The following is a 27,960-nucleotide window of genomic DNA, read 5'->3' on the forward strand; positions in this document are numbered from 1 at the left end:
TATGTGCAGGGAACCTTTGGCCGTGGAGAAGTCTGACTGGGTTTCTCATGCTAAGGAATCTCTTGCCAAAGAACCTGACCTGAGGCTTGTTGATGCACAAATGCCGACACGTGCCACCACCCCATCCTGCTTAGTCTACAAGTCAAACCTGCTGCCTCTGTTTGCCCAGATTTCACAATCGCTTTTATGATTGTGAATCTTCAGAGAGAAGTTCATTGGCCTACAAAATAAGATTGTTCAATGGCTCCAGTGTGGGACAGCTGGGTGTAGTGAATGCCACTAGAAACGTCTTCTTTCTTGTCTTTCCTTCCCTATACACCTTGTCATTTAACAGACCTCAGGCTCAGATTTGCAGAACATTGCATGGAATTTGCAGATGGAGAAGATGAACACTGCTTCATTTGCTGCACAGAGAGTTGTGTCTCTGTCAGCTTATAGGAGCTTGTGCAAACCTGCCTCCGTGTGCAAGCAGCTTGTCCCAAACCCAGAGGAGAAGGAAGACAGGCATTTCTGGAGAGAGCCCAGCCAGGGTAAGAGAGACAGCTGTCACCCACCCAGCTACACTTTGCTTTAATTCCACCCTCACTGCTCACAGCCATGCTGCTGGTATTATAGCAAACGGCACTGGGCAACGTAAAGGAAAATAAGGACAAAACAAATAATGTTAAGCTGTCCTGAACTTCTTCAATGTGAGCAATCCATGGACTTGAACAACCTTCTGCAGGACGCCTTGACATCTCCAGTGTGGAAATCCAAGTGGTGCTCCTGGGCTGGTGCTAAGCTGCTGGTTGGAGCAGGCCCTGGTGCCAGGCATGTGAAGGCCTAGATGTGGTGCATCCGACTTGCTTAGAAAGCCCATCAAAGTAAGTAGCAGAAAGATGTGTGTTCGAGCTTTTGAAATGCATTTTTTTTTATTATTTATTTGATTATAAATTCAGCCACATGCTTGGCAAGAGCAAAAAGGAGCTGTAAAGTCAGCCACTTCACTCTCAAAAATTTCCATCAAAGATGAGACAAAAGGCCAAATAAAAATGGTGTGGATGGAGGGAAGGGAGCATAATAGATATTGGAAGTTGTAATTAATCAGACTCTTTAAGTAATCAAAATACTTAAGCCATAAAGATATAAAAAAGAAATTAGCTCTGTCCATATCTCTGGACTATATCTCTACAGTTATATTGTTATTAAGAAAGATTGCTCTTTACTAATAGTTGTACAGAAATGCTGAGCTCTCAATGAATGCCAGAGTCCAATACTGTCTCCTAGAATAAAAAACTAAATAAATGTTACATTTTTAGTGTTTCTGTAGGGTACAAGGCTTAGTTACTTACTGGACTCCAGTGTGCTTTCTTACATTCCTTTCATTGTCTTTCACTTCTTTTTGCTTCCTCAAGGCTAATCTGTGGGATATTAAAAATGTGACTAGTGTCAAATTCAGAGAACTTCGTCTCTGCTAATTTTACAAGTCAAATATATTGGGACATAAACTGCACCATCAGCTTTGCGTCTAACTCAGAAAATCTGCATTCCTGAATATTTTCATCCAAAAGCTTTGTGAGCCTATAGCAGTATTGAAAAATATGTTTTCTCCAATCTGAATGAAATGAAATTATTGATTTTGCCATTTAGCAGCAGTTATAAAGTTCTCATCTGGCAATGGCACGCTGCCCAGGGAGGTGCTGGGATCACCATTCCTGGAGATGCTCAAGAACCGCGGAGGTATGGTACTGAGGGACGTGGTTACTGGGCATGGAGGGATGAGCTGATAGTCAGACCTGATGATCTTAGAGGTTTTCTCCTACCATGATGATTCTGTGATTCTATCTTCACATTAATTTAGCCTGTAATAGAGCCAGCTTCTTCTGCTCTGTTTTGGCAAGTGCTACAAATTCACATATGGTAAATATAGTAGTGAAGAATTGCATGAACTTTTCTCTTCAAATCAAGTGCTATGCAAGTTCCATTCAGGTAATTATTGCCTTCCGATTGCTACCTAATACGTATATTGTATATTTCCTGGGACACAGGAAGATATGTTTGTAACACAGGTTCACACCAAGGAAATACTAAACTGATATATTTCACCATGGGATATGGAGGTGACGTTTGCTAAGTGTAGCCAACTGAAGAGATGCAGTGTGATGGGGAAAGGGGAGCTACTCAAAATACATTGCTGAATAACCTCTCGCTCTGTACTGATTTGCAGCAGCGCTGAGCTGCAGTTGCTGGTCATGGCTCCTTTACTTGGAGTGAAAGCAGTAACTACCTGGCAGTCAGAGAGCAGCCTAGGTAATAAAAGCACTGAAGGACTGCCTCATTTCTTCTGCTTCATTTCAGTGGTTGTGAGTAGCTGTCCTTTATGTCCTGCTGGCTTGCAGCAGTAGGGAACATTTGCAAAGTCACCTTGAGCTACTGCTGAGCTCCCAAGATTTGGCCATGCAGTTTCTGTTTTGCTGACAGCAGAAGCATGCAGCAGAGCAAAGGCTGCAGATCCACAGAAGTTTTGCAGTCCACTTAAATCTGGAAAGGAGATGTTGCTGCCTTAATAGTTTTTAATCCCTGCAATTAAGTCCCTCCAGTCCAGATCACTTGGAAAATGCAACAGTGATAACCATCAGGAGCTGTGCTGGGAGCAGTGGTGCTTGTGTAATGTTTGCTGCCCACCTCACTGGGTATGCAGTGCTCCCAGGCATGGCCCAGTTGTGGAAAAAGCCCTGTGCCTCAGTTCTCCACTTCCCAGATTTCAGAAGCAGCAAAGGAAAACAATGCCACGGAAATAATGGAGGGGAAGGCTCTTAACATACAGACATTAGCACTGCTCCTACAACCTACAACAGCAACCTACTGAGAAGACCAGGTGCTGATCACCTTTCCAAAGCTCATTTGTGATGCTGAGTTTCATTATGTACATAAAGTTTTTTTGTTTGGTTGGTTTTGTTTTAATGCTAAGTGTTCTTATTTAAGCGATTCATCTTGCAAATTCACCAGGCAAAGTCCCTTCATTTTACTAGGAGTGATAAGGACACCATATATAATTTTTAAATGCTCAGAATGGAGGCCAGCAGCCACACAGATCAGCAAATGTGAAATTGGAGTGTGAAAGCAGAGACATCAGCCACATGAAACGTAACATGCACTTCCATCTATACTGAGAAAGGGAGCGGAGATCAGCAATTTCATTGCACACCCCATCAGCCCACAGCCCTCACACGGCAAACCACTGATTTCAGTCATCTCTCTGTCACATCAAAAGGGGAGGACACTAACAGAGAAGGTTCTGCATTAGGATCAGGCCTTTTTCAGACTCTTTGCATAGTGATGGATGACCATGGCATTCTGCATGGCTCTTTGAGAAGTCCATACGAGTGCTTAATGTGCCTTGGAGATTGTAACACAACAGAAAGCACGACAATGACAGCAAAGCAGCAAGGTTCTAGACTGCAACAAGCGAGGATTTGCTGAGACACCACAGCCACAAAGCAAAGAGGCTGCTTACCTTTGGAAGACCTCAAGTATGCAGGGATCTCCAGCAAGATGCCCTCACCTCCACTGCAAACCCTTAAATGTGGTCTGGGAAGGGGTAGAGCCAGGATCCACCCCTTCTGGTCATTCAGATGTATTGCACGCACCTGAACTCCACTGGGCTAGCCCTGCCTTCCCCCCAAGTGCTCAATCACTGCTTCAGGCCATGATTTAACATTGCTGCTACAGAGGCTGACTAAGCTACTCATACAGAGATAATTGCATCTTTGCTATAACGATCACTTGTGTTACGTGTGGTTATCCAAATATGTGCCACGGTCCTGAACAGCTTTCTACTGCAGCCATCCACAAGCAGTGCTCCCAACAATTAATCCCCACTGATGGTACGAAATCAAACAGCCTTTCTCGTTTATATCTACAGCTCTTTATTTAGTTACACTACCATAAAAAGACAACCTAGTCACTTCAGTTAATAGGACACACGTAACATTAGTGCTACAAGATGATGTAGTTGGAGATTTTCTTATTTTCATGTTAATACTTGACACCTCTTTTCAAAATTTGCATTGCTATAGAATTGTTTTTAATAGGAGTTTCATAAGGAAGACCAAGACACTCAATGGCAGCCTGGAATTAAAGAACATTTTGGACAATCTTTAACTTCTTTTTCTCTGTGTTCTGAGCTTTTTGGCATCTCCCTTTCTTCCAGCAATATGTATACCACTCACTTTGTTCACATCTTCATCCTTTCAGTTGGTATTACACTGTAGAAATACACAAGATGGAAAAGATTCACACAGTAATAATAACTGTAACACTGTAATAATCTAAGGCTGACTCTGTTAAAGCCAAAGCAGCCATATTGTAAAGCTGAGCTGTGTAATTTAAACTCTATTGAATAGCTTACTTGTACCACCTACCTCTTGTGCTCTCCATCTATTTCAGTTAATGAAATTTATGGGATTGTTTTTGTTTTGACTTCTTACATTTGTCTGGTAAAACAAACAGATCTGCAGTTAGGACAAGACAGCACTGTTTTCAATCCTCTACATCCCTTCCAAAGTGAAATTTTTTAATCAATCTATCCATTAGAAATGCTTGTCAGCATGGAATCTTTTCCCCTCCAAAACTTAAGAAGTGGTGAAGAAAGTGTCACTTCTTCTTTGAATTTAAAAAACAAAGAAACAGAACAACACTTATTTTGTAAAATGAACTTTAGTTGCAGAAAAGCAATGATTAAATCTTTCAACTAACTTGTAAACATGTTTTCCTCAAAAAAAAATTTATAGGAAAAACACCACTTCCTACCCAGCAGAAGACTGTTTCAGCATTACTGATATCTGAAAAGCAATACTGTTTACAGATTTAATATCTCCTGCAGCATCTGAATTTGTCTCTGGATGTTTTCAGGCACTGGGCTTGCTCAGAGAGAACTCTTCTTTGGTCTTTCCCAGGGGCAGGCTCAGACGTTTACTGAGTACCGACACAAAACCTGCCTCTCCCTCAAGCTCAAGATAAATAATTTCTCTGTCAAGTTTCCACAGATTTCTGCAGATTTTGTGAACTGTGCCCAGAGGCTGCACTTCTGCTGGTCTCACTTCTCTCGTGGAGAGGAGAAAAATACAACAAAAAGTTGCTGAGATATTTTCCCTGCAAGATGACAGCCCCATGCCAGCCTCCTGAGGAACAGCGAGTGTTTTTGAACACTTACTGTTTGAACTGCTACCAGCAGCTGGATCCTCACTGTGAAGAGACAGCAGTGAATGTTAGTGCCTCATAAAACATATATCACATCTTGGAAATAATAAAACAGGTGACGTTAATAGATCTGACCCCCTTATTTTGAGATAAATGACGATTTCCACATATATGTCCAACCCACTAGTTTTCTGGTTCCGTTGCCATCTTTTGTTTAATGTTTTAATAAAAAAATATATTTTAAAAAGTTCTTAACTATATTATATATTTTATACGTGGCCCAAGACAATTCCTCTTCACTTAATGCAGCCGGGGCACGGCAAAAGGCTGGATGTCCATGTCAGGGTCTGAGACCAAAGCACAGGACCAGAAGATGTACAGGCTTTAAATTCTGCTGCAGAATTATTTCATAAATAAAGAAAAGGATTTACCTGTCCCACTTAATCTGGTTAGTGAGTAGTCCTAGGAAAGATTGAGAAGAATGTTTTACAAAGTTGGCAATGCATTCAAGTCTGTGACTTGGTGCTGTGCACTTGAGACCACGGGCAGGGATAAACTCAGTGGGAAGGAGGGTGGGCAAACAAAGAAGATGTTTCTCAAAATCAGGATTGACTGTCCAATGCCTAGCAGGCAGGAGGAAGCAGGGAACCAGTGCAGAGGAAGGAGAAGCTGGCTTTACACAGGTTTGGAGCCCTTGTTTTCAACTCCAGAATCAGCCTTACTGCCCCTTCCCTTCTACCTCTCCATCAGCCCACACTGCACTCTCAAACCCCAAATCTCACTTGAGTTCTCACTCTGAACCTTTGTGGGAAGGAGCCAGCGCTGGGCACCAAGGGGAGGAGGCTCTATCAACTCAGCCACTCTCTGCTGTTGGGTCAGGGCAGGACACTGTGCACACCTTGCAAGTACGTGTCCAGGCGGGATGAGCACTCCCTCATCACTGTCTTGAAGCTGCTGACAGCGGCCCCGTCCAGCTCCACCACTGACACATCCATCTTCGGATAGATCCTGAACTTGTGACTAGAAATGCTAAGATGCAAACAGGCATTTCAACACAGAAAGCCATTTAGCGTTGAAGATTTAACAAACTCTTTTGTTAAGAAGGATTCTGCAAAGAGGACAGTACATGATGGCGTATACAACTCTTTGTTAAGGTTAAACAAGTCACAGCTGTTAAAATTAACGATTTCTTTGGCATTATCTGTTACTTACCAGACCCACAAAGGACCTTTGAAATACTGAAAATGAGAATGGAGCAGCCATAGTGTTTTTGTGAGAAGCTGCTTTGACCAATTGCAGGCAGGCTGTCACTGTTCTAGCACAATGACCATTGTGATAAAAAGAAAATGCCAGACATATTAAATGGTCTCCAGGTTTCTGGAAAACAGCTTCAATCCCACAGGCTAGATTTTGATTTGCAGCAGAGCTGTGAGTAATGGAATGCACTGCTGCCAGCACAGTCGCCAGGTGTGCAGTGATTCTAAATTATCCTTACCATCCAATCTCCGCTTTAATTTGTGCAAGGTACAGAGATGAGCTCTTAAAATCCAGCTAGATGCTAGAGCTAGACCTTCATGAGACTGAGGAGTTTACTGCAGCAACAGAATCCCTGGTGGATACGTAACTTAATGTACTGGCAGTGTGGTTTTGCACCATTGAATTACAGCAGACACCCAGATGTCAGTTAGGAAGTGGTAAGTTATAACTTAAATGTATCACTTGCAGGAAAAAGCAAGTGTTCTATCAAGTCATTACACTTGTCCACAAACAGAACCCAAACCAAGCCAGTCATCTCTGCAGCCAAGGGCTGCTCACTGCAACTAAGTGTGGGAATGTAATAAAAACACAGCTGGGAGAGCATTGCTGTCTGTAACCTGAGCCCTTATGGTCTCCATCTCTAACAAAAACGTTTTTGTCATAATAAAAGCCAGTAGTTTTCACCAGAATCCAGTAACCATGTAGCTAAAGAAACTGAAGCTAAATGGGCCACTGGAATGGTCAGCAGCTATGTCCTCATCTTTGTTAGTTGTGTGGACATGGTGCCCTCGGGCACAGATGGAATAGGGAGCAGCTTTGCAGAAGGGGTTCCATGCAGCAGGTTTGATCGCAGTTACCTACATCATATTTTTTCAAAGAAGAAAACAAGTGTTTTCAGATGGAACGTACCTGTCCAGCACCAGCCTCAATTCCTATGATTAAGATTGGAAAAAAAAGAAGAAGAAATCATTAGTGTAATTTCCAGAAAGGGCAGCTGGCTGAGAAGCGGGCATGTGAACAAAGAACAGCTGCTTACTTTGAAGATATGGAAAGTGTTTGGTTGTTCTTTTATCTTCTGCAAGGACTGAAGATGCTGCACAAACTCATCTCTCTTTTCTTCCATCTCTTTCTTCTGTTTGGCACATTCTGCTAATTGTGATTTCTCACTGGATTGAATATCACTGAGGATCTTCTTCTCTTTCATTTTTATCTGTGTCTTTATCTCTCCAAACATATTTTGTAGCAGAGAAGTCACTGTTTTCGTATTAGTCTAAATGAAGAGATAAGAAAATGGTGCACTGGCTCAGGCACTCAACTAGGGGTCTCTACTAGATTTGTATCTGTCCTTTCAGCTGTCTTTAGAAGGAAGCAGATGATAAGCGTTTCCTTAGATTATCTGATAAACACAAAAAATTCTGAAAATTACCCTGCTGTAGTAACAAAATCAGATAAAATGTGGTTCTCACATTGCTAAATGCAATACTTTTATTTAAAGGATAAAAAGCTTTAAAAATATATAATGCTATGCACAGACTGTGGTGTGCAAATGACTAAACTCTGCCAGTCCCGCAACCACAATAAATGGTGGAGTTTCCCAGCTGGTTCCTTTTGAGAAGTTATGCTGCGAGGCTATGAAAAAGCTTGATGGGAGCTTCTTAAATCAGTGTTTTCTCTACTTTGGACTGCATCTCTTTCTATTCATCTTTTTTTCTACTTGTACTGATAGTTGAAGAAGTTGGACATCTAGATGATACCTGAATTTTCCTCCTGATTTGACAATTGTCCTAGCTAAAAGATTCTGTGTTCCTTGCTTACCATATTTATTCTGCAGTTGTAATGATACTAACAGCCAGTATATTTCATAGTGAGCACCACTCATAATTAATTCTTGCAAAAGAGCCAAACTAGATCCTAAAACCCAAATAACCACATGTTAAAATGTAGTAGAGTTGGATTGGCTTGACCACTCCCAAGGGCTCCAGATGGAATGAGGAAGGCAGCCCACAGCAGTGCAGTCAGTGGAGGTCACCGGCTGCCATTCAGGCACAGCTCTGCCCTGTCACAGCCTCAGCATCCCTGTGCAGCCCTGGCTTGAAACTGCTGTCACAGAGCACTTTCAATACCACCACCTGTAGGAGGCTGTGTCTGATGTTTTCAGTAATTATTGGAGTACTTTTGCAGGTGCATCTATCAGAACAACTTGCTGAATGTGACACCACAGTATTATTGCCATCATTTATTTCTTAAAAAACATGGAGGGAAGATGCTCTGAATTAGCTGTGACCTGGGCACATACCTCGATCTGATTCTTGTTTTGCTGAAGCTCCTCAAGGGCGATAGATAAATCATCTATGTATCTCAGCAGCCTATCCATAGTTTGAGAGAGGTCATCCTAGCAGAAGAAAAAAGAGCATCGAACTTCGCAACAGGGAAGCAGCATGGATATTATTAAATCAGGCCAGCCATTTTGAAAGGTAAGACGGGCCCCGTAAGTGAAAGTAAAAAGGCAAAAAGGCTTCACAGTGACTGAGAATAAGGGGGGTGAAGGGGAATAGTTAGAGATAGTTTATAGAAGCAAGAATGTAGAGCTTGTTAGAAAATAAGGGATGGCAGACACTGTGACTGGGATAGTGAGGGGGATGAAGGCCATAAAGATAAGGGTTTGAGAACAGCCCGAGGACATTTGGCAGGGAGGTGATTAGATGTCCACAGGGCAAGAAGAAACTGGTTTGGGGGGATGCCTCCCCTTCCCGAAAGCTCAGAAGTTTACAGCGAAAACGGTCGGAAGCCTTCGCAAAGAAGACAACAAATCTTCATCCCACGACCAGCTACACATGCACAACAGGGGAGCGTCTGCATGCTAACGAACTCTCGGGGGTGTAATGAATGTGTATCCGAATTCTGGGAAAACTATTGATTATGTATTAGTCCAGCCTATATCTGTGGCATGATTTCTCCAGACGGTGTGCAAGCTAGGCGGATCTATCCCCCTTGCACCTGGTGTCTGCGCAGCACTTGAATAAATCATACCTGCTATATAACTACTTTGTGGTTATAGAGTTTGGTTCCGCACATCAGTTTGTGGCACTAGTGAAGCAGCATGTGTGCCTGCTTTCTCCAGCACCATGCTTACAGTAAGCTCTAACACAGGCTGTGATTACTTGCCTCCTCTTAAAGGTAGGGCAAAACTGCAAAACCAATATAATTCTTGAAGTCTTTCAAGCCAATGTTTAATTTTTATGTATGCGTGACTTTGTATATGGTAGATTCATCAATTAAAAACCGTCCCTTTGAATAAGTAAATTTCTCTTTAAATGAATAAATCTCACTTTGTCTGTTCAAGTTCTGTTCCTGTCAGAACCTCTGCATGTGCCTAATGTAATCCAAACCCTTGGTTTTCACATCTGTCAGTGTTTGTAGCATCTGTGGGCAAGGTAACAAGCGACCATCTTTTCAGGACATCAGCGATACATCAGTCCTTACTCACCCAGCTGCTTACTTTGGCACCACAGTCACTGAGTGCTATTATAATGTATGATGGCAGACTTCTGGATGATGTTAGATCTCACTTTCCAGGGATGAGGCAGGCTCTAGACATTGCTCAAAGCAAGTCTGGATGTAGCCCCGGGCAGCCTGATCTAGTGGTTGGTGACCCTGCCCACGGCAAGGTGTTGAAACTAAAAGATCTTTGAGGTCCTTTTCAACTCAGGCAGTCCTATGATTCTCTGATTGCTGCCTGGCTGGTGCTGGCTACTCCTCACCTGCTTCCAGCAATGTTTTCACACCTCCTGCACACACTAATGGCCACAGCATCACACATGCCAGTTTTCTTAAACCTCTTGAGTAAAAAATGATACCAGAAAGCTTGGGCGTTTTTTTGTTTTTTTTTTTTTTCTGTGAGATATTTGTCATAGCTGGAAAGTTTTAAGTTTTGAAAAATGTAAAGATGAAGAATCAAATCTGACTGAGGTTCCTTGCCCCAAAAGGCTTTCGCGAGAGGAAAAAGCGGCGCTTTGGAGGAAAAGCTTGGTAATCTCCTCAGCCACCACAGAGGAGGAAATGACAAGCAAAGCTCAGCACATAGGACCAGGATGCTGGCGTGCCTGTGGTGCCCCTGCCTGCCTTCAGCCCCCACCCCCTCCTCACAGCAAAGGTTAAGCATTCCTGCCTTCTCCCCCCCCCAGCTCCCGCCCCCCCCCGCCATGCCTCTCTGCCCCCATGCCCAGGCTCTGCAGTGAAACATGCAGGGCCTTGGGGAGAGGAGAGAGAAGAGAGAGAGGAGAGCCCTTTACCAGGTTCCTGTCATGGGCCTCCTTCAGGGTGAGGATCTTGTGGCCCTTGTGGCACCCTGCAATGGAGCACAGCGCGCAGATGAACAGGCTCTCGTCCTGGCAGAAGTACTCCAAGACCTTGCTGTGTTCCTGGCACCTCCTCTCCTCCTTCGAGCCATCCGTGCCCACCTCCACCAGGATGTGGTCTCTGTGGGAGGCCCTGGCGTTGTGCTTGTCCAGGTGGGCCCGGCAAAGGGAGGCATCGCAGATCAGGCACGTCTTCACGGCCGGCTGGGGCTTGTCAAGGCAGAAGTCACAGGGAACTGCCTCTCCTTTTTCCATCGCAAAGCTCTCGTCCTGCTTCCTTTTGTTGGCCAGATATGTCTCCACGATGTTGCACAGATGGAAGTTATTTTGCAGCTCCAGGATGGGCCCCAGCTCGATCCTACATAGCGGGCAGGAGTAGGGGGCCTTGTCCTGCTGCTGAGCGCTGAGCGCCTTCTGGACACACTGCTTGCAGAAGCTGTGACCGCAGCAGAGTGACACGGGGTTCCTGTACAGAGACAGGCAGATGGAACAGGTGAGTTCATCTTCTAAGCTAGGAGACGCTCCAAATTCTTCCTTAGCTTTTGCCATAGCTGCACAACCGATAGACACACCCACCAGTCTGCGAGAAACGAAACTGAAAGGCTGTCCGTAGCACAGCGCCAGCCCTGCGGCCCCGCCCCCTGCGGCCCCGCCCCCCGCAGCCCCGCCCCCTGCAGCCCCGCCCCCTGCAGCCCCGCCCCCTGCTTTCTGGGGTGAAGCAAAATGCTTCCCCATCTGAGACGTGTCATCGGCAGTTCGCCTGCAGCCTTCTGCCCGAGTGAGCCCTGGATGCGATGTGCCTGAGCCTGTGCCTGAGCCTGGCTGCAGCTGCTTAGTCGCGCTCTTCTCAGCTGCTCCAAGCACCACCATCCTGCGGGGAAAGGTATCCCAGGGTAGGAACAGACCTATGGCAGTGCTGTGCAGGACAGGGAGGTAAAAGCTGGTGCACTAGAGCAGAGATTGGCGTTGCTGCTTGTGAGTGCTGTAGCATTAACGCTGTGCTGTATACTTTGTAATAGACTAGATTACCACCAAGTTTTGTGAATAAAATTACTTTAATATTATCCATCCAACACAGCGATCCATACAGTTCAGCAAAAGTACAATACTGAAACAAAAGTACTAAAAACCTGAGGAGATATATTTGATGGTAGAACCCCATTTTCCCATTCTCTCAACTCAGCCCATAGCTGTAGAAGACCAGAACCTTATTATAGCTGAGGAGCAGGCTGCAAGCAGGCCCAGTCTGAAACCTGGCTTATACTGTGCCAGGGTGGCAGAGTCTGTGCAGCTGCAGCCCCGAAATGTAGAGAACCAAGGAGCAGAAAGGCAAGGCAGCCTTGCCCCCACATCACTATGTGAGTGAAAGGGAGCCATGAGAAATGCTGAAGATAGCATGGACAGGAGCTCTTGCAGGGATGAGTACTGTAGCTATGGGCACACAGCTCTTAGAAGAGCCTGAATAATCCTTGCCAGACGCATCAAAAAATGACACTGTCTTTCTTTCGCAGTCTAGTTGTACCCTGACCATTCTGACGACTGTATTAAGTAATTGGACTTTAATCTGTCTTTTATCTAGGAACACACTGAGACGACGCTGAGACGTTTCCAGGTAGCATTGAAAATTGTTATCAGTGACACCCACTTTCCAGCACCATGAGTCACTGGTGATCACCTCCCAGAAGTGCTGGCCATTCGAGAAGCACCTGGTGCTGTACACCCAGAACGGCATTTCGACTTGCACAGGAAATGGGTAAGGTGGTGTGACTACTCTGAGCACCTTGTCATCTGCATGTAGTCCACGTACTTGACATGATTTGAAAGTCAGATGTTCATGAGCTATAAAAACAAACAAAAAAACCATGTTATGGTTCAAAGATGGTTGTGCAGATCAGCATACATCTCCATTGCTGGAAACAAAGGTGAAAGAAATCTTGAACCCACCAAAGTTATTAAAAGTGTATTCATTAAATACACTCTCTGCACCTCTCTTAGCTACTCCTGCATAGTTATAAAGGGAGTGAATATCACGTTTCAACAAATATTTCTATTTCACCATTTCAACACAACTTTTGCTTTTTGTTTCCAACTGCAGCAGCTCCCTCATCATTATCCTGCAGAGCTTCATTATGTGTTCTAAAACGCTCTCTGGATCAATCCCCATGCACAGGTATGTGAATGTTTTATAAAATATTATTTGCTTACTATCATTTGAAGACATTTCCTAGAGCTCTCAAAAATGCCCTAAGCATTGGGTGCCACAGACAGTTAATCCTGCCCTGTTTTCCTTCATACTATCTCTTGCAGGTAATATATTTCAATATTGCAGCTTTTTCTACTCTGTAAGTTATCCCTTCAGTAGCTGTGAGTTGGCAACTAAAGCTGCTCAAATGGGATAGGTAATTACAAAAGTCTGGTCAAGGGGGCAAGAACGTGGGAATTAGAATTCATTTTTTTTTTAATTCAGCTGAACAAGCATCCTACAGTGCACAGCACATCAGTATGCTGATCCTTTAAAACAGCGTGAAAGAGTACAGTTATTTAGATAGAAAGAGCAAATTATTTATATTTGTAAACAAATTCCACCTGCTACTGTGGAGTGCTCATCTTTCCTGTGCCACTTTGATGCTAGTGAAAGAAGAGATGTTGCTACATTCTTCTCTTTGTCCTCTCAGAAAATTCCTAGGACATCTGCACCTCAACACCCACAGCTCATTCTAATGGGGTGCATCCGAGTCCCAGAGCACTGACACTCAAAAGAAGCTTTCCTTTTTTTGCAGACATACGTGAAAGTAATCAGATATAGTGTCAGTAATCAGTTCTAGAGGAACTTGCTGTTCCTCTACTTGCTGTATTTTTACAGCCCTTTCTTAAATATGCTTTGTTGGATTCTCTGTCTTATTCTCACTTAGTGAAATAGTCACTTACTTAATGATGATTCCACTGAGGGCTTCGCATCCAAGATAAAGTGGGCATAAGGCTGAAAATGCTCTTGAATAATCTTTTTCATTGATCCATCCATAATACTGAGCAGCTCTGCCAGTTCTGCAGCATCTTTATTAGGAACTTGTTCCATCTTCCTAGAACATACAGAAAGGCATCAGAACAGCAGTGAGTCATGGGAAGATGTAACCAATCCCAACGCTGAGTGAACAACTGAGCCAAGCAGAGAGCAATGTAGTGCTGGGGACAACTCTGACTATCTGAGCTCATCTGTTCTTTGCATGCCCACACAGGCATCTCAATATGCACGAACTGCCCCGAGCTGGTCTCAGGAATGGGTGCTGATGGTTCAGAAAAGTCAGTCATGTTGTATGTGGAGATTCACACATGACATCAGTGAAAATTCTGGGGCTTCTTCAGGTCTCTGAAGGAGAAAGGTGCCAAGCACGCGGTCAGTGTGCTGAAACAGGCAGCTGTCATGAACCAAGCATATGCCTGGGAAGCTGGGCCTGCCCTGTATACCAAGTGAGCAGACAGCCTGGGACTGAGGGAGTGACAGCCATCAGCAGCTCAGTGAAATAGAACAGCAGACCACCAATGAAGAGCTTACCTGGCTTGTATTGCTGACAAACCCTGTAAAAAAGGCATTTTGAAAGCGGGATTAGCACAGTACAAAGGCCAACACAAGTACTGCAATATCTCTGGGAAGGGCTGTTAGGGACCTTAAGGAAGAGTACTGGATCCTTCTGATCCCTCAGAGCCTCCAACTCCTGCACACTGCGGCTGGCAGCGTCCTTCATCTCTTTGTGTTCTTTTATCCATGGCTCAATCTGAGAAAGCTGTTGCTCCTCAATGTCATTGATGGCTCCCAGGATCTCTGTTTTGCTTCTATCCAGCTGCTCACAAATCACATTGAAGGAGTTCTCCAGATGATTCCTGTGCAATCTTTCCAATGCCTTTTGAGAAAACATTTGCAAAGCTGTTAGGGATGGAATGTTACACTTTCCACACTCTCTCTTGCTTAGAAAGGAGCCTGGTCTTTTCTGCGCACTTAGAGAAGTATCATCTACTTCTTCCACACAGCAACATAGCAAGATGTCTCACTGACAGCAGATGGGCCAATTGACATAGGTGCCCTACTGGGAAGTTCAGCGCTTTCAGGAGCACCTGAATGAGACAGAATGAATAAGTCCTTGCATTAAGCTTGCTTAAGGCTTTCTGCTATGCATCTTTCCTTTTTCTGCATGGTAGTTTTCCATGGATATGTTCTCTTTTGTTCTTTTAAAGAAGGGTGAGGAAGAATGCTTTAACTGCTTACTGCCTCCACCAAGTTGCCTTCACTGTTAGCAAAAACCTGTGCTGCCCCAAACAGGACACTGCCAACAGTACAGTTCTGCCTTCAGACAAGAAGGGAATACTTCTCTTGCCTGGTGCCAGGACTTCCACTATTTCCAGCCCCATCATTTCTACTGGTGGAAGGAGTCAAGTACTAATTGTGCCTAAGCAGAATGAAGTACAATCTGGAGACCTGCCTTAAACTCCCTGCTCTATCAAGGGTCTTTAGCATTTGCGTGCCAAAAAATTCAAAACACTTTGGGACGGTCTTTTAACCTCACATCTACCAACTTCTTAGATGCACAGGCTAGCCTAATAGGATTTCTTGTTGTAAAGAGGATTAAAATCACGGTAAGATGGTTTATATCTTTCCCCTAAAGATTTTAGAGCATGCAAATTGAAGAAAGCAGGAAAAAGAAAAGAAATCACCATCCACCTAAGAGGAAGCATGGTCTCAACAGCAGCATTCAAGTTCACCTACCCTTTGAAATCTGAAAATGTACTTCCCGGTCTTACAAGAAAACTGCTTATCGGCCTCCAAAGGGGAAACCCAGAAAGCAAGCGAGAAACCAACCAGGAACTAAAAAGCTTGGGGAACCAGGGTCAAGGAAAGGGGAAAAAAAACAACACAACCCTAATCAGCTACGAGCATAAACCATCCTCTAAGTGCTATGGGGTCATGAAACAAACCTTTATCTTTTCCTGGTGTGACAGCAGATTTTCCAAGCTTTTATTCACTGCAGCTTCATGTTTTTTCAGTGTTTGCACAGTTTTAGGAAAATCACTCTGAGAAAGCAACAAGAGCGAGGTATGAGGTACAGACATAAGGGCACAAGATGAGCAATGTTATGGAGATGGGTGGGGTCAGACCCAGAAGTTTGTTCACTGTCTGCTCTCACGACAAATCAGCTCATAAAAGCTTTACTGGAAGATTTTGCCCCTGAACAGAACTCACGATCATGAGTGTGGGGAAGATACTTTCAAAACAAAAACTGTTCATACACAACAGCCACACGGAAAGCTACTTTTTATTGGTGGCAGCTTGCTTTCTGTCACACTGCCATTAATTTTCATTGCACAAACACAACTGAGGCTGATACACCTGTTTGAAGATGCGGTGAGGACTAAAAGCAAAGCCACAAACACTTGGTCCCACCGACTGCTCATGAGATTGTTTTACAGCCCAGAGGCAACCTGGAGCAAAGCCCACACCCAAAGCCAGGTATCCCAAGATGAGAGCCTGCACATCTGAATCCCAGGAGTTGTTCTGGCCTCACTCTGCAGGCAGCTCTCCACATCCCAAATCCCCAGGTTTTCCCTCAAGCAGCCTCAGTCTGGGCAGCTGTCCTAGCAGCCCTTTACCTGTGCTTGGCCAAAAGCCTCTTCCACACTGATGATTTCATGGCTCCTGTGGGAGCTGGTGGCACAGCACATCATGCAGACACAGACCGAGTCCGTCACACAGTAGCATTCCAGCAGCTTGCCATGCTGGGAGCATCTCCTTTCCGCCAAAACATGAGCATCACAGGGTTCCACCAGGACGTGGCTTGTCAGGAAAGCCTTTGTGCTGTGCTTGCCCAGGTGGGCCTGGCACAGGGAGGTCTCGCAGTTCATGCACGTCTTCACTGCTGGCTGAGGCTTCTCAAGGCAGAAATCACACATGATCTCCTCATCATGCAAGTCTGAACTTTTTCCCTTCTCTTCACATTCCACTTCACGTTTTGGCTCCTCTTCAAGAGTGGCACTTTGCTCTCTGGTGTCCAAAAACTTCTGCACTACGCTGCGGAGCTGGATGTTGGGCTGCAGCTTCGTAGAAAGGGCTTCCTGGGCGTTGCACAGCGGGCAGCTGAAGAGGCCCTGCGGGCAGCGCTGACTGCGAAGCACCCCCTGGATGCACTCCTCGCAGAAGCTGTGGCCACAGCTGAGGGACATAGGGTTCCTGTAAACGTCCAGGCAGACGGAGCAGGTCAGCTCCTCCTATAACTCCTTCAGCACCCGCGGCTCTGCCATGGCGTCTGCAAAACGCACGATGCAACAGCGCGAAGGGCGGGCCGAAAGGAGAGCTGTGGTAGTGAGCTGGCTGGGCGGGGACTGGGAACTGCTGACACCTCCCGCAAGGGCGCAGCGCTCCATCGGGCTTACAGCTCTCCATCCTGCACTGCCGGGGCTGCCCGGCCCCCTAGGAGGATCCCCAGTGCAGCAGCTGGAGCTGAGTGCAGCAAATAGGCAGCCCTCCTTAAACGAGAAGAGCGGCAGCTGAGAAGTGGGGCCCTCGGCTTCCATCTGTACCTGATTTCACTTTTCTTTCTGTCGGTCCTCTTGTAGAAATTTCTTGAGATGACATCTGGGAGTCCTCCATCCTCCAAGCATGGCCCCGTGTCCACTTTCTCCCTACTCCAGCACTGCCCAGGTTCTCACCTTCCCAGCATTTGAGTCAGACCTTCGTTCCTCCTGGAAACAGAAGGGAGGCAAGCACAGAATCATTAAGGTTGGAAAAGACCTCTAACATCATCAGGTACAACCCCAACACTTTGCCACCATTCTCACTGACCCATCCCATCCCTCAGTGCCACATCTCCACAGTTCTTGAACACCTCCAGGGACAGTGACTGCAGCCCTCCCTGGGCACCCTGTGCCAGTGCATCACCACTCTTTCTGAGAAGAAATTTTTCCTATTATCCAACCTGAACCTCCCCTGGTACAACTTAAGGCCACCCCCTCTTGTTTTGTCACTTACCTGGGAGGAGGAAATACTCTATCACTTCAGGAGCAGGGGAGAGAGGAGGATGGAGGCACCTTATTTGTACTGATTTAAGAGCTGCTTCCCTCTGTTCTCTCTGCATTTCTGTGCAGGCCTTCAGGCCGTACCCCGCTCTGGTGGTCTGATGCTGACAGCTGGCAATGCCTGGGGCTGAGCTGCTCCTCTGCTCCTATAAGTGTGCTGAAGGACCCTGGAGCAGATACAAGAACAGGGAGAAGAATAGGACATGTACAAAGAATGGAATCATAGAGTCATATAGATATCATATGTAGAAGATCCTGAGTTGGAAGGGACCTTGGAGTTTTTGTCTAGCTGTATGCAGGACAACTGCTCCAGAAGGTTACTGTAGAAAAAGGAGAAGAAGGAGAAGGAGAAATAGTATCAAAAGCTTTACTGAAATCCAAAAGGATAACATCAGCTGACTTCCTTTCCTCATCTAGGTGGGTGGCCTTGTCATAATAGGAAATTAAGTTAGTTAAACAGGACCTTTCCCTTAGGAACCTGTGTTGACTGTGACCAATGACCACATTGTCCTGCAGGTGTTTTTCAGTATTCCCAGCATAATTTTGTCCATAATTTTACCAGGCACCTAAGTGAGACTGACAGACATGTAACTACCAAGGTCTTCTTTCTAGGCCTTCTTGAATAGTGGAAAGTTTGACAGCTTCCCATCACCTGGGACTTCTCCAGATTCCAAAGACCATTGAAAAGTCATTGAGAGAGGTCTTGCAATGACACTGGCCAGCTCTCTGAATATCCTGGGATGAATCCCATGGGGTCCTATGGTCTTATATATATCCAAGTGGAGCAGCAAATCCTGCACAAGATTGAGGTTGGCTCTGAGATTTGATGATTACCAGAAACAGTCCTCTAACTCAGTATACCTAGGGTGCCAGAGCCTATTGCTCCTGCAGTATTTGTTCCCTCTCTGCCTTCATCTCACTGAAGGGGTTGCTCTCTGCTCCTCTCACCAACAGCTTCTGCCTTCCCACTAACAGCACTGCTGTACTCCTCCACTCTGGACACGAGCACCTGGCTCCTGCATACATGAACCTTTCCCTTTGGCACATCTGAGGCCACTCCAGCAAACGTGGCTCATACAACAGGGCAGCACCAAAGACATTTTCAAACCATGTATTTGCTGTCACACAACCATTCCCAGAGCTCTGACACAGAGCTGACAGGTCCTGTGAGAGGGATGCTGCTCAAGGTCAGGCATTTAGAAAATGCTGAAGATGCTGCTCTCATTGGGCAGGTGCCAGCTAGCCAAGGTCAGCATCAGAAGTTGTCCCCGGTCACTGGCTTCTCTTAAAGAGGAGACAGGTAAGAGGAAGAAGTATCTCAGGGAATGGAGCATCAAATTTGAAGTTAGATTGACTTCCTGCTTTAAAAACCTGTAATGGCCCATGATATCTTGGTGTTTTGCTACAACCCTCTCTCCCCAAAAGAAGAATAAAATTAGGGTTCAGAGAAAAAGGAGCTTTCCAATCAACTCTATTCTAAAGCTGAAAATCACGTTAGAACCTGGTTCTTGTTGCTGGTTTGGTTTGATTGGTTTGACTTACATATGTGCAGAAATTACCCTTCTGTCACATGCTTTCCCCTTCTCTTTCCTAGTATTGTTTCTCCATGTAGCCCACAGCTGGCTGAAAAAGTCAAGTTCCTGTCTTACAAGAAGCTGTTGGCCACGGTCAGTAGGAATGTCCTAGCACAAACTGTCCCTGCAGCCCCTGGTGGCACAGCCTGCTGCAACCTGTCTGCAGAAGCTGGTGTTACTGGGCTGCTCTTACTTGTTTCTGGGTGCCCGAGGACTTGTTAAAGATGTATTGCTTTAAGCAAGACTCCTGAGAGAGCGTCCAGGCAAGTGCGTTGTGCTTGGTTAAATGCCCAGAGGAGCAGTAGTTGTTTATTTTACAGGAATTTATCATACAAACCTCTTCCTGATGATATTCACCTCCCAGTCCTGTTTCATGCACTGCAGCTGGTGCAGATGGGCTTAATTCCTCCCTCCATATCAGCTCCTTATCAGCTTGCTGCCCACTACATGCTCCCCAAGCTTTCTTGTGACCTTGGCCCACTTCTGTACTCTTGTCATTCCCAAAAGCTCAGGGTCCTTTATCATTACTTTTTGCTCCTCTATAGGTCTACAGTTTATTTTTTCAGTACTGCCCTGAAATCTGGTTTTCTTACCCTCAATTAATTAGAGTTATTAATCTTTTCACTGAAGAAAGAATTAATCTCCCTAATTTCCTTCAAGAGTTTAGACAGCCAGAAGGTACTGGAAGCTGCAGGTAATGATCACCGTAAATAATTTGCTGTTATCTCCTGGACTGTCTGCATGGTGACCCGCATGGCTCAACAATGTGCTGCTTCAGCCAAACAGGCTTTTCAATTCTTCCCTTTGGCCTCTGTTCCCCTTGGCATGGCAGAGACAGCCCGTCCCCATGTCTTGCGTGTCCCTCCGAACAGCCACGTGTACCAACCGGAGCCAGGCTGGCCATGGGAGGAATACCTCTGGTCCAGGCGCTTTGGTGCCGCAGTGCCTTCTCTCATCAACCTGTAGGAAGCACGGGTTCTCTGTTCTCCTTGGACAGCTGAGTCCCTGCCTGGACCTGAAATGAGCGGCTCGCAGTGAGGGATGGAGATGTTGGTGACGAGAACACTGGCTTTCACCGGAGAATTTGCCCACTCAGCAGTAGTGAGCTGAATCCTTGCACTGCCTCTTTCCGGGCAGATGTAGATATTTTGCAAACTCACTGAAATGAAGACTCCTTGTGATACAAATCAACGTGAGCAGATACAAATCAGGGTCAGAGTGTGGCAGGGTATAGGTAAATCTAGTTCCTCTCTGCGCCCTTCTCCAGTATGTTCTGCACGGGCAGTAAATCCTTTGTGCTCCAGGGTACTGCTGTGAGCCCGGGGCACCTCATGCTCCTTTTCTGGCACGATTACATCCAGGACACGTGCACTGCTGCAGTGGAGATGGCTTCCCTCTAAAATGATCGCTGTTGTGAAGGCAGTGGGGAGATCCTTTTGCTACCCCACAGGCTGGTGGAAGGCAGCTCCCTGCACAGCTCCACTCGGCATCCTGCTACCATTTCTTCAGTGCTCTGCACTTGTGGGGTCCTTGTGGATGTCAAACTGAAAGGGAAGCAGAGATGCTCAGACAAGCAGAGGGCTGCAGCACATTTGCAAGAGCACTATGCCTCCACCTCACCCACTGCAGCTGCTGCTGAGCTGTTGTGGCTCGCCCAGGGCAGACGTGCTCCTGCTGCATGGCTCCTCGAGGGTCTGCTCAGCCAACACCGGGTGTAACCCACTGTGCCATGCAGGCAACAAGAGCTTGAGGCACAGCAGCCTCACCCCCGACCCAGGGGTGGGCATTTGAGGAGAGGGATTTGTTGGGAAATGGCTTACCTGCAGGAGGCTGCTGAGAAATGTGAGGGTTCCAAGTGTGAGTTTGAAGAGGTACTTGGAGGTAGAGACGGTGTATGAAAAACTAAAATGTATCCAGCCAAGGACTGAGGGGGGAAGAGAAAGAAGGAATAGATTGTGGAACCCACAAGGGGCAGCATCTAGAGCAAGCTCTCCACCGGCCCCTAAAAGCTCATAGTGAGTACAGACAGCATCCACAGCTGGTGTACAGAGAGAGCAAAGTTTGGCAGGGCAAAGAACAGCGAGATGGGAGGTAGCATGCAGGCAAGACAGGCAGCAGGTGCTGGCAGAGATCATGACACTAGGAGAGCAAGGCAGATGTCCCTGAGCCAAAAGGAGGAAAAAAAACCCACACCCTTCCCCAGTCCTCCCTCTAAAGACACCCGTCAGATCTGCCAGCAAATCAGGATGGAGAAATGCTAAGTGGGCATACGCGGGCTCCAGAGCCCCGGCCGGGACCTCACAGTGCCAGTGATGAGTTCCCCTGTAGGGCTGGGAGCTCAGAGCACAGCCAGCCCTGCTCTAAGTCAGGTGTTCAGAAGATGCTGAAGATGCTGCCCTCGTTGGGCAGACACCAGCCAACCAAGGTCAGCATCAGAGGCTGTCCCCGTGCACAACAGCCAGTCACTGGCCCCTTTCCCTCCCACAGGGCAAGCTGTGCCTGCTGTCTGGTTTTGCCTGACTGATAAACCAGGCACTGAAGCTACAAATGCATTCCCAGGAGTGTGAGAAGTTGGTTTACCAGAAATCTATGCCAAAATAGCAAACCGTTGTGCTGGTTTTGTTGTATTTTTTTTGTTTGTCTCTGTTGTTTTTTTTCTCAAATGGATGAGTGTAACTGTTGGAGTTTGTACACAACCCCACATCCCCATGTCCCCACAGCCAGGCCAGTGCATACCAGCTTACTGCCACGTCCTGCTGCATGGAAAGCCTGCTTGGTACCCTGACATACCAGCAGCACAGACTCATTGCTCGTTATTGGTTTGTTTCCCAGTTTGTAGTATATATGTTATCGTTTATTTATAGGCAGATCACTTCACTATTTACAGTACATGAGCGTAGAGATTCTACAGTCTTTGTGATGTAAACAAGTAACTCCGCAGCAGGGGAGTCTGGAAAAAGAAGCCAGTTCTGAAGTATTTACACAATTTAAAATAGAACTTTTATACCCACTGGATAGATATAGATAATACATTGAGCGATTTGGTTAAATTATCTATGAAACTATAGAATCTGACAATGTAAAAATACAAGAAAACGTTCTCTCGTTTTAGAAGGTAGACAGTTAAATCACACTAGAAATAAATCTCTGTTTAAAAATAATAACAATAATAATAAAGGAAAGGCATAGGAATCCATGCCATCTTTTAAGGTTAAAGTATATTACATAAATAAGGACACAACGGAACGGAACTGGGGGGGGAAACAAAAAGGTGAAATATAAAAAACCGCTACCAATTAAAAAAAATCAGACTAAAAACTTGATTCTTAATCACAGAGGGATCAACTCTGCCACTCTGACTTACTCTGCAAGCAGAAAATCACAGAGTTAAGCAGTACTTACTCAGCACGAGGAAGGGGGCAGAACTGGCCCCTAATAATTATTAGCAGTGTCCTTTTAGTTAATTAAAAAAAAAAAAAGCTTTTATTATAAATAACAAAGCAGATGTGCCCCTTTTTAGGTGAAATTCTTACACCTTTCTTGAGAAATGCATCGCTTTCACCTTCCTCTCTCTCACATGCACTCGGCCCCCGGCCATGCGGTGTTGGCGGTGCCCGCGCTGTGACGGCCACGGCTCTGGGGATGAGGAATGGAGCCCGAAGGCTGAGTTTCGCTCATATTGCTTGAGATTGTCGGGATGGATGGAGATAGAACAGAAAGGGCTTCAGGGCTCAGCTACGAACAACGATGGAGTTCGTCATTCAGCACAATGCCAAAAAGAAAGAATACAATTCAAAACAAACACTGGTCTGTAATGCAGCTCCGCATGGACCAGCGCTGAAGTCAGACACTCAGCCTGCAACGCAGCGGCTGAGCTGCTGCTCCTGTAGGGAAGGCACGCAGCCCAGCGAGCTGTGCTGACAAGGAGTCGGGATGAACCTCATCTTTGGGGCAGCATCAAACCTAACACCTGGGATTGTCCTCTGCATTCAGCCCAGACTCAGAAACATCGGCTCCTCTCCTATGGAGCCCCAGGAGCCTGCTGGATTCCAGCCAGGAAACCTGGTATCCCACCCTGAACAGCAAGATTTTATGGGGCAAATCTGTGCAAAAAAAGCAAAAGGGCATTTCATCATCAAACTCTTCACGTTTAGTATCTCCCCACAGTACTCACAGGCAGCTATCAGGGGACATTCTAGAGCTATATGCTTCTTAGAAAAATAAATCTCCTCCTTACTTATTGCCTACCTTAATATACCCTTTGCTCCCAGTTTCTCTGGGCTGCGCCCCAGCGGTGAGGGGCACGAGGGCCCCTCCCTGCACCCAGAGCAGCCTCAGTCCCTGAATAGAGTGAGCTCTCCTTGGCCCCTCCTCACCCCTGGGCACTGTGAGCAAACAAAACCTTTCCATTAAAAAAATAAAACTCCAGTGGAAACTTATTTTTCACCACTACCCCTGCGTGAGAGATTCTAAACCCAGCCGGCAGGCAGCCACACCTGTGCTTCTCAGGCTGAAACGCCCCGTGCTCACCAAATCCTAAACTGGGGGGAGGCATGGGGGCTGGTGCCTGAGCACCTATGTGCGTATTGCATCAGTGCAGGAGACGTTTCTCAAGGGGAGAGGGACAGTGAGCCGTCTGAATTCAAGGGAGGGGGGAGAAAGAAAGGAAAACCCCCAAACGTCAACAAAAAATCCACTTATAGGCTTCAGGCAACACGAAGACCACTTATTGCATCTCTTCCTATCCTACGACTGCAGTACTAATTGGCTCTGTGCGTTACGAAGTTCCCATTTGTAGGGAGCGCCGTGCCTCTGTGCAGAAGTGCTGCGATGGCACGGGAAGCCGCAGGAAAGCAACGTCAAATTTTGGATGGGGCTCACAGAAACCAAGGCTGGCAATGCACCTGGAGGCTGCCCCAAGGGGGTCCTCGGGGACCCAGCAGCCCCACCGTGCTTACCCTTCCCCTCTGCCAGGCTTGATGCATCCTCCAGCTGGGAGCAGCCCAGGGCTCGCTCCCATGGCTGAGCAAGGAGGAGATGGAAGAATTCCACTTGGCCTTTTTTTTTTTTTTTTTTTTTTTTTTTTTTTGGATTGATCGTTTTCTGAAAAACATCAGCACAGCACAGGACAGTACTACCCACCCTAAATGTGTCGCTATATACATTCTACATAAGCTCTATAGCAATCACATGTAAACATCATTGTTGTGAGGAAATACTAGGACAGAAAAAGGCAAAGCTACAATGAGGCAATTGCCAATAGCAGATGCTCAGTCTCGGCCAGGGTTACTCGTGTATGCTGGGTTGGGAATAGGATGGGAACAGCCTGTGGCAGGAGAGACCTCTGCCCTTGCTCTGGGCTGAGAGCCAAGTGGCACAAGGACACAGCCGGCTCTGGTGGCAGGTGTGGGAACCAGCGGAGCTGTGTCACTGCCTTACTGGTGCTGTCGGAACCACAAGTTCCATGAGAGCAGTGAGAAACGAGTGGGCACTGCTGCTGGCATGGCTGCTGGCAGCCCTTCTGTCAGGGACAGGCTTGGGTTGGAGCCGCAGGCTGCGTCGGCAAGGCAGTGCTCCTGGAACCGAACCTCCTGCAGTTTTGGGGGCTTTGGTAATACTGCCTGCAAGATGAAATGGCATCCACACTGAGGAAATGAGAATAAAAACCCTAAGTCGCATACCAGGGAGACCCCAGAAGACTCTAACCTATCTATTGGCAGAGTTAAGGCTATATATTCTATCTACAAAGGATGGCTAAATCCCTAGTGGTCTCTGTGTCCAGAAAGCAAATGAGGGTGATGGAGATGGCTTGAGGAGCCAGGGAGATTTCTTTTTCCCCTGGCCTGCTCTCGGTTGGGATCCCTCCAACCAAGGCTGGGGTCTCTCCTGCTCCCACCTCTCCCAGAGGTGGAGAACAAGTTTGCAAGCAAATTTCATGGGGACGCTGCTTGAGCATGCCTTATATCCAGTGCTGCCGGGCGGCCCGGGCCCCTTGGCAAAAGGCAGGGGTTGGTGCACGCAGCGGCAGGCCAGTCAGGAGCCACAGACTCAGCAAAGCTGCCACGCTTCCTTCACGCTGCTGGGCACGGAGGCAGCAGCACGGAGCGCGCCGGTGGTGGGCACGGATCTGGCTCACCAACCGGGTGCTGGGTGGGTGTATGGCTTATCGGGCACCGGCTGGAGAATGGGCAGCGTGTCGGGCCGGCAAAGACATGGAGCTGCCATGCCCCTGCACACGGCAGGCTGGAGCGAGGATGCCCGGAGGTGGTCGTGCCACTCCTTCACCAGCCTTCCCTTCACGCCAACACCGTGGCCCCTCTCGGCAGCTGGGGGCCCGGACTCGGCCCCAACGAGGAGAATGGCTTTGACGGCAAAGTGGTGACCCGGCGGGGAGGCGGGCAGCCTCGTGGCAGAGGGCAAACGCTGGCTCTGGGGCTCTGCTCTGACCCCCATTTGCTCAGTGGCAAGTGCCTCATTACAGTGCATAGTTAAAAATCAAGGAAGCGGTACAATAAATCTGAATTACAGTACATCTGAGCCATAAATACATCTTTAAGTATATACTTCTTTTTTCTTCTTCTATTAAAAATTAGTTTATAATCCTGATTCTATTCACAATTAACAATTTCATCATCACACACTACGGACAAAAAATGTTATGGTGAACACAGCTGCAACTCCACGGCGGGAGCAGGGGGTGGGGGCCGGGGGAAAGGGGCCGGGGGCTCCTAGGCTCACCCTAAAACAACCAGTCAGAAGCGGGGCGACTAATGTGTGGCAGTGAGACATCAACACCATGGGGACTCACAGACAGAAGCAGCTTTGTTCAATGTAAACATCAATTGAAAGGGACAGCAGTCTCTCTCTCGCGCGTGCGTGCTCTCGCTCTCTCGCTCTCTCTCGCTTGTCATAGACTGAATAATTTCTTTGAAAACGTAAACATATTGGAAGTGCCTTGACTGAGGTATTGAGGTATTCCTCCAAGGTTAAGGCTGTTACCGATGCAGGCTTAGCTGGGCCTCCTGCAGCAAGCTGTCAAAATCCATGGTCTCATACTTGCTCTTCACCGGCACCGGGGAGGACTCCTCTACGCTGCAATCTGGGAAGAGCAGGACACAGAACACGGGTCAGGGGCGGCTGGACGCCCAGGCACACGCTCCCTGTGCCATCACATCACTGAGACCTGGCCGTGCTGGCAGGCATCAAGCACCTGAGCTGGTGTTTCCCCTGATGGGTGCCTGCAAATGTGCCGCTGTTATCCCATAATGAGAGAAAGTGGGAAAATGGGCTGTTTGTCCCCATTGAAAAGGAGCAAACTGATGTTTGGTGGAGGGGCTCTCACAGGTCAGGTTAGACGTCAGAAATTCACAAAAACTGCCAGATCCAGACGGGTTCTGAGTCCCCAAAGTATGGCAGTTCCCACGTGAGCAACCAGGTCATGGCAAGCGTGGGCGTCTGCCTGTGTGGCTCCCCTTCTCTTGCATCAAAAGCTGAACAAAGAGTGCCATGACAAAGCCTGCCACATCTAGCAAATGCCAGAAATAAGGCAGCCTCATTTAGCAGCAGCTTAACCCCTTTGTGTGCATATTTTTGCAAGAGCTGGGAGCCATGCTGGAGTCCCTGTAGCTCTGCTGCCCGCAGCACAGCACAGCCAGTGCTTTCATCATGTGTTGCATGCTGGTTCTTACCTCCTCGGAGCCCAGAATGAAGGATCTTGGGGTTTATTACATGAATAACGAGCATTTGCACCCACAACCAAAATTGGAGTACTGCTCTGAGCAAATGAAGTATTACAAGGTGCTAAGGGATCAGGCAGTACTTGTGTCAGACTGGGCACCTAGGGGGAAATCAAAATGTATGGCTTTATTTTCTGGGCATGGAGCAGGATCGCCTTATTTTGTGTATGAAGTGAGATAAAAGAACCACTTCACTTAGTGCAGAGGGTGCAGAAATTAGCGTGTGGTGTTCATGAAACACTCGAGAGTCAAAGTAACAAGAGCCAAGCAAGGCTGGATCACGTTTCTCTTTCAGAATCAGTACAGAGTTTCGCTCCTGCCCATCAGCAAAGGCTGAGGGATGAGGCTCAGTGAGCCCTGGCTGAATGCAGGCAGGGGCCTAAGGAGAGCAGAGTGTGTGCTTGCAGAAATCCACACAGCACCAATACAGTTAATGCAACCACGGTGCATTTCCTTATCATTTTGGATGAAAAGTACATACGCAATGCTGGGGATATTGTCCCGTCAAGCAGCAAATAATTCAGATCACATTTTGGAGCTGTTGTTGACTGCTTTCTCTAATGACAGGGAAGGGAGATCTCTGCTGGAAAGTGTCAAGCAGAAACACATCTGGGAAAGGATGGGCTGTGCATCAGCTGATATCCCGTGGCCCTGGGCTAGAATGCTGTGCTTTGTGGCCAGCACATTCTGGGGTCCTCACGCAAGCTGCTATCCTCCTGCCCCTGGCACCCAAAGCCATCCAACTGAGCCAAGAACAGCTGTGTGAGCTGTGCCAGAGCAGGTGGGCTTTTG

The 27,960-nt window shown here is 46.9% G+C and overlaps 4 protein-coding genes across 12 annotated transcripts in view; 1 reads left to right on the plus strand and 3 right to left on the minus strand.

Annotated features, from left to right (window-relative positions):
* Positions 1-9,048, plus strand: part of LOC104913252 (uncharacterized) — an 11,764-nt gene extending 2,716 nt beyond the window's left edge. Inside the window, exons 2-4 of one of the 6 annotated variants that reach the window (XM_085236972.1) lie at positions 10-863; positions 1,630-1,719; positions 3,012-9,048. The gene's annotated coding sequence lies outside the window, so the exon portion shown is untranslated. Of the gene's footprint in view, positions 1-9 lie in introns of all 6 variants that reach the window. The other 5 variants (XM_085236971.1, XM_085236968.1, XM_085236970.1 and 2 more) reach the window with 5 other exon arrangements.
* Positions 3,885-11,411, minus strand: LOC100544253 (E3 ubiquitin/ISG15 ligase TRIM25-like). The gene is made up of 9 exons (XM_010718928.4): positions 10,731-11,411; positions 8,735-8,830; positions 7,475-7,708; positions 7,348-7,370; positions 6,080-6,210; positions 5,613-5,643; positions 5,195-5,226; positions 4,404-4,475; positions 3,885-4,247 (listed from the first exon to the last, which is right to left on the minus strand). Exons 1-8 carry the CDS (start codon positions 11,343-11,345, stop codon positions 4,429-4,431), a joined length of 1,209 nt encoding a protein of 402 aa, XP_010717230.2. The 5' UTR covers positions 11,346-11,411; the 3' UTR covers positions 3,885-4,247; positions 4,404-4,428.
* A 421-nt stretch (positions 11,412-11,832) lies between these two features.
* Positions 11,833-22,129, minus strand: LOC104913253 (putative E3 ubiquitin-protein ligase MID2). Of its 2 annotated transcripts, XM_085236785.1 has the most exons (6): positions 16,437-21,637; positions 15,765-15,860; positions 14,462-14,695; positions 14,350-14,372; positions 13,725-13,876; positions 11,833-12,635 (listed from the first exon to the last, which is right to left on the minus strand). In XM_085236785.1, exons 1-6 carry the CDS (start codon positions 17,004-17,006, stop codon positions 12,151-12,153), a joined length of 1,560 nt encoding a protein of 519 aa, XP_085092911.1. In that variant the 5' UTR covers positions 17,007-21,637; the 3' UTR covers positions 11,833-12,150. The 2 variants fall into 2 exon arrangements, with proteins under 2 accessions (XP_085092911.1, XP_085092912.1); XM_085236786.1 differs by lacking the exon at positions 15,765-15,860 and having other exon boundaries at positions 16,437-22,129.
* A 135-nt stretch (positions 22,130-22,264) lies between these two features.
* The window catches only part of PPARGC1B (PPARG coactivator 1 beta), a 39,604-nt gene continuing 33,908 nt past the window's right edge, over positions 22,265-27,960 (minus strand). For 2 of the 3 annotated variants that reach the window (XM_085236780.1, XM_085236779.1), the window contains exon 12: positions 22,265-26,531. In XM_085236780.1, coding sequence (XP_085092906.1) covers positions 26,428-26,531 — 104 coding nt within the window. In that variant the 3' untranslated portion in view covers positions 22,265-26,427. Of the gene's footprint in view, positions 26,532-27,120; positions 27,270-27,960 lie in introns of all 3 variants that reach the window. The other variant, XR_014886583.1, reaches the window with a different exon arrangement.

Source organism: Meleagris gallopavo, chromosome 15, assembly GCF_905368555.1.
Source record: "Meleagris gallopavo chromosome 15, MGAL_WU_HG_1.1, whole genome shotgun sequence".
NCBI lineage: Eukaryota > Metazoa > Chordata > Aves > Galliformes > Phasianidae > Meleagris > Meleagris gallopavo.

Coding starts and splice junctions, on each gene's coding strand:
- LOC100544253 (XM_010718928.4), bottom strand. CDS start 11,345: ATGGCAAAAGCTAAGGAAGAATTTGGAGCGTCTCCTAGCTTAGAAGAT. Junction 8,831..10,730: donor AGGCCCATGACAGGAACCTG/GTAAAGGGCTCT, acceptor TTCTTCTGCTAG/GATGACCTCTCTCAAACTAT. Junction 7,709..8,734: donor AAAACAAGAATCAGATCGAG/GTATGTGCCCAG, acceptor CTCTTCATTTAG/ACTAATACGAAAACAGTGAC.
- LOC104913253 (XM_085236785.1), bottom strand. CDS start 17,006: ATGTCCCTCAGCTGTGGCCACAGCTTCTGCGAGGAGTGCATCCAGGGG. Junction 14,373..14,461: donor ATCCAGTACTCTTCCTTAAG/GTCCCTAACAGC, acceptor CCTTTTTTACAG/GGTTTGTCAGCAATACAAGC. Junction 12,636..13,724: donor CTCAGTGGAATCATCATTAA/GTAAGTGACTAT, acceptor TTGTTTTTATAG/CTCATGAACATCTGACTTTC.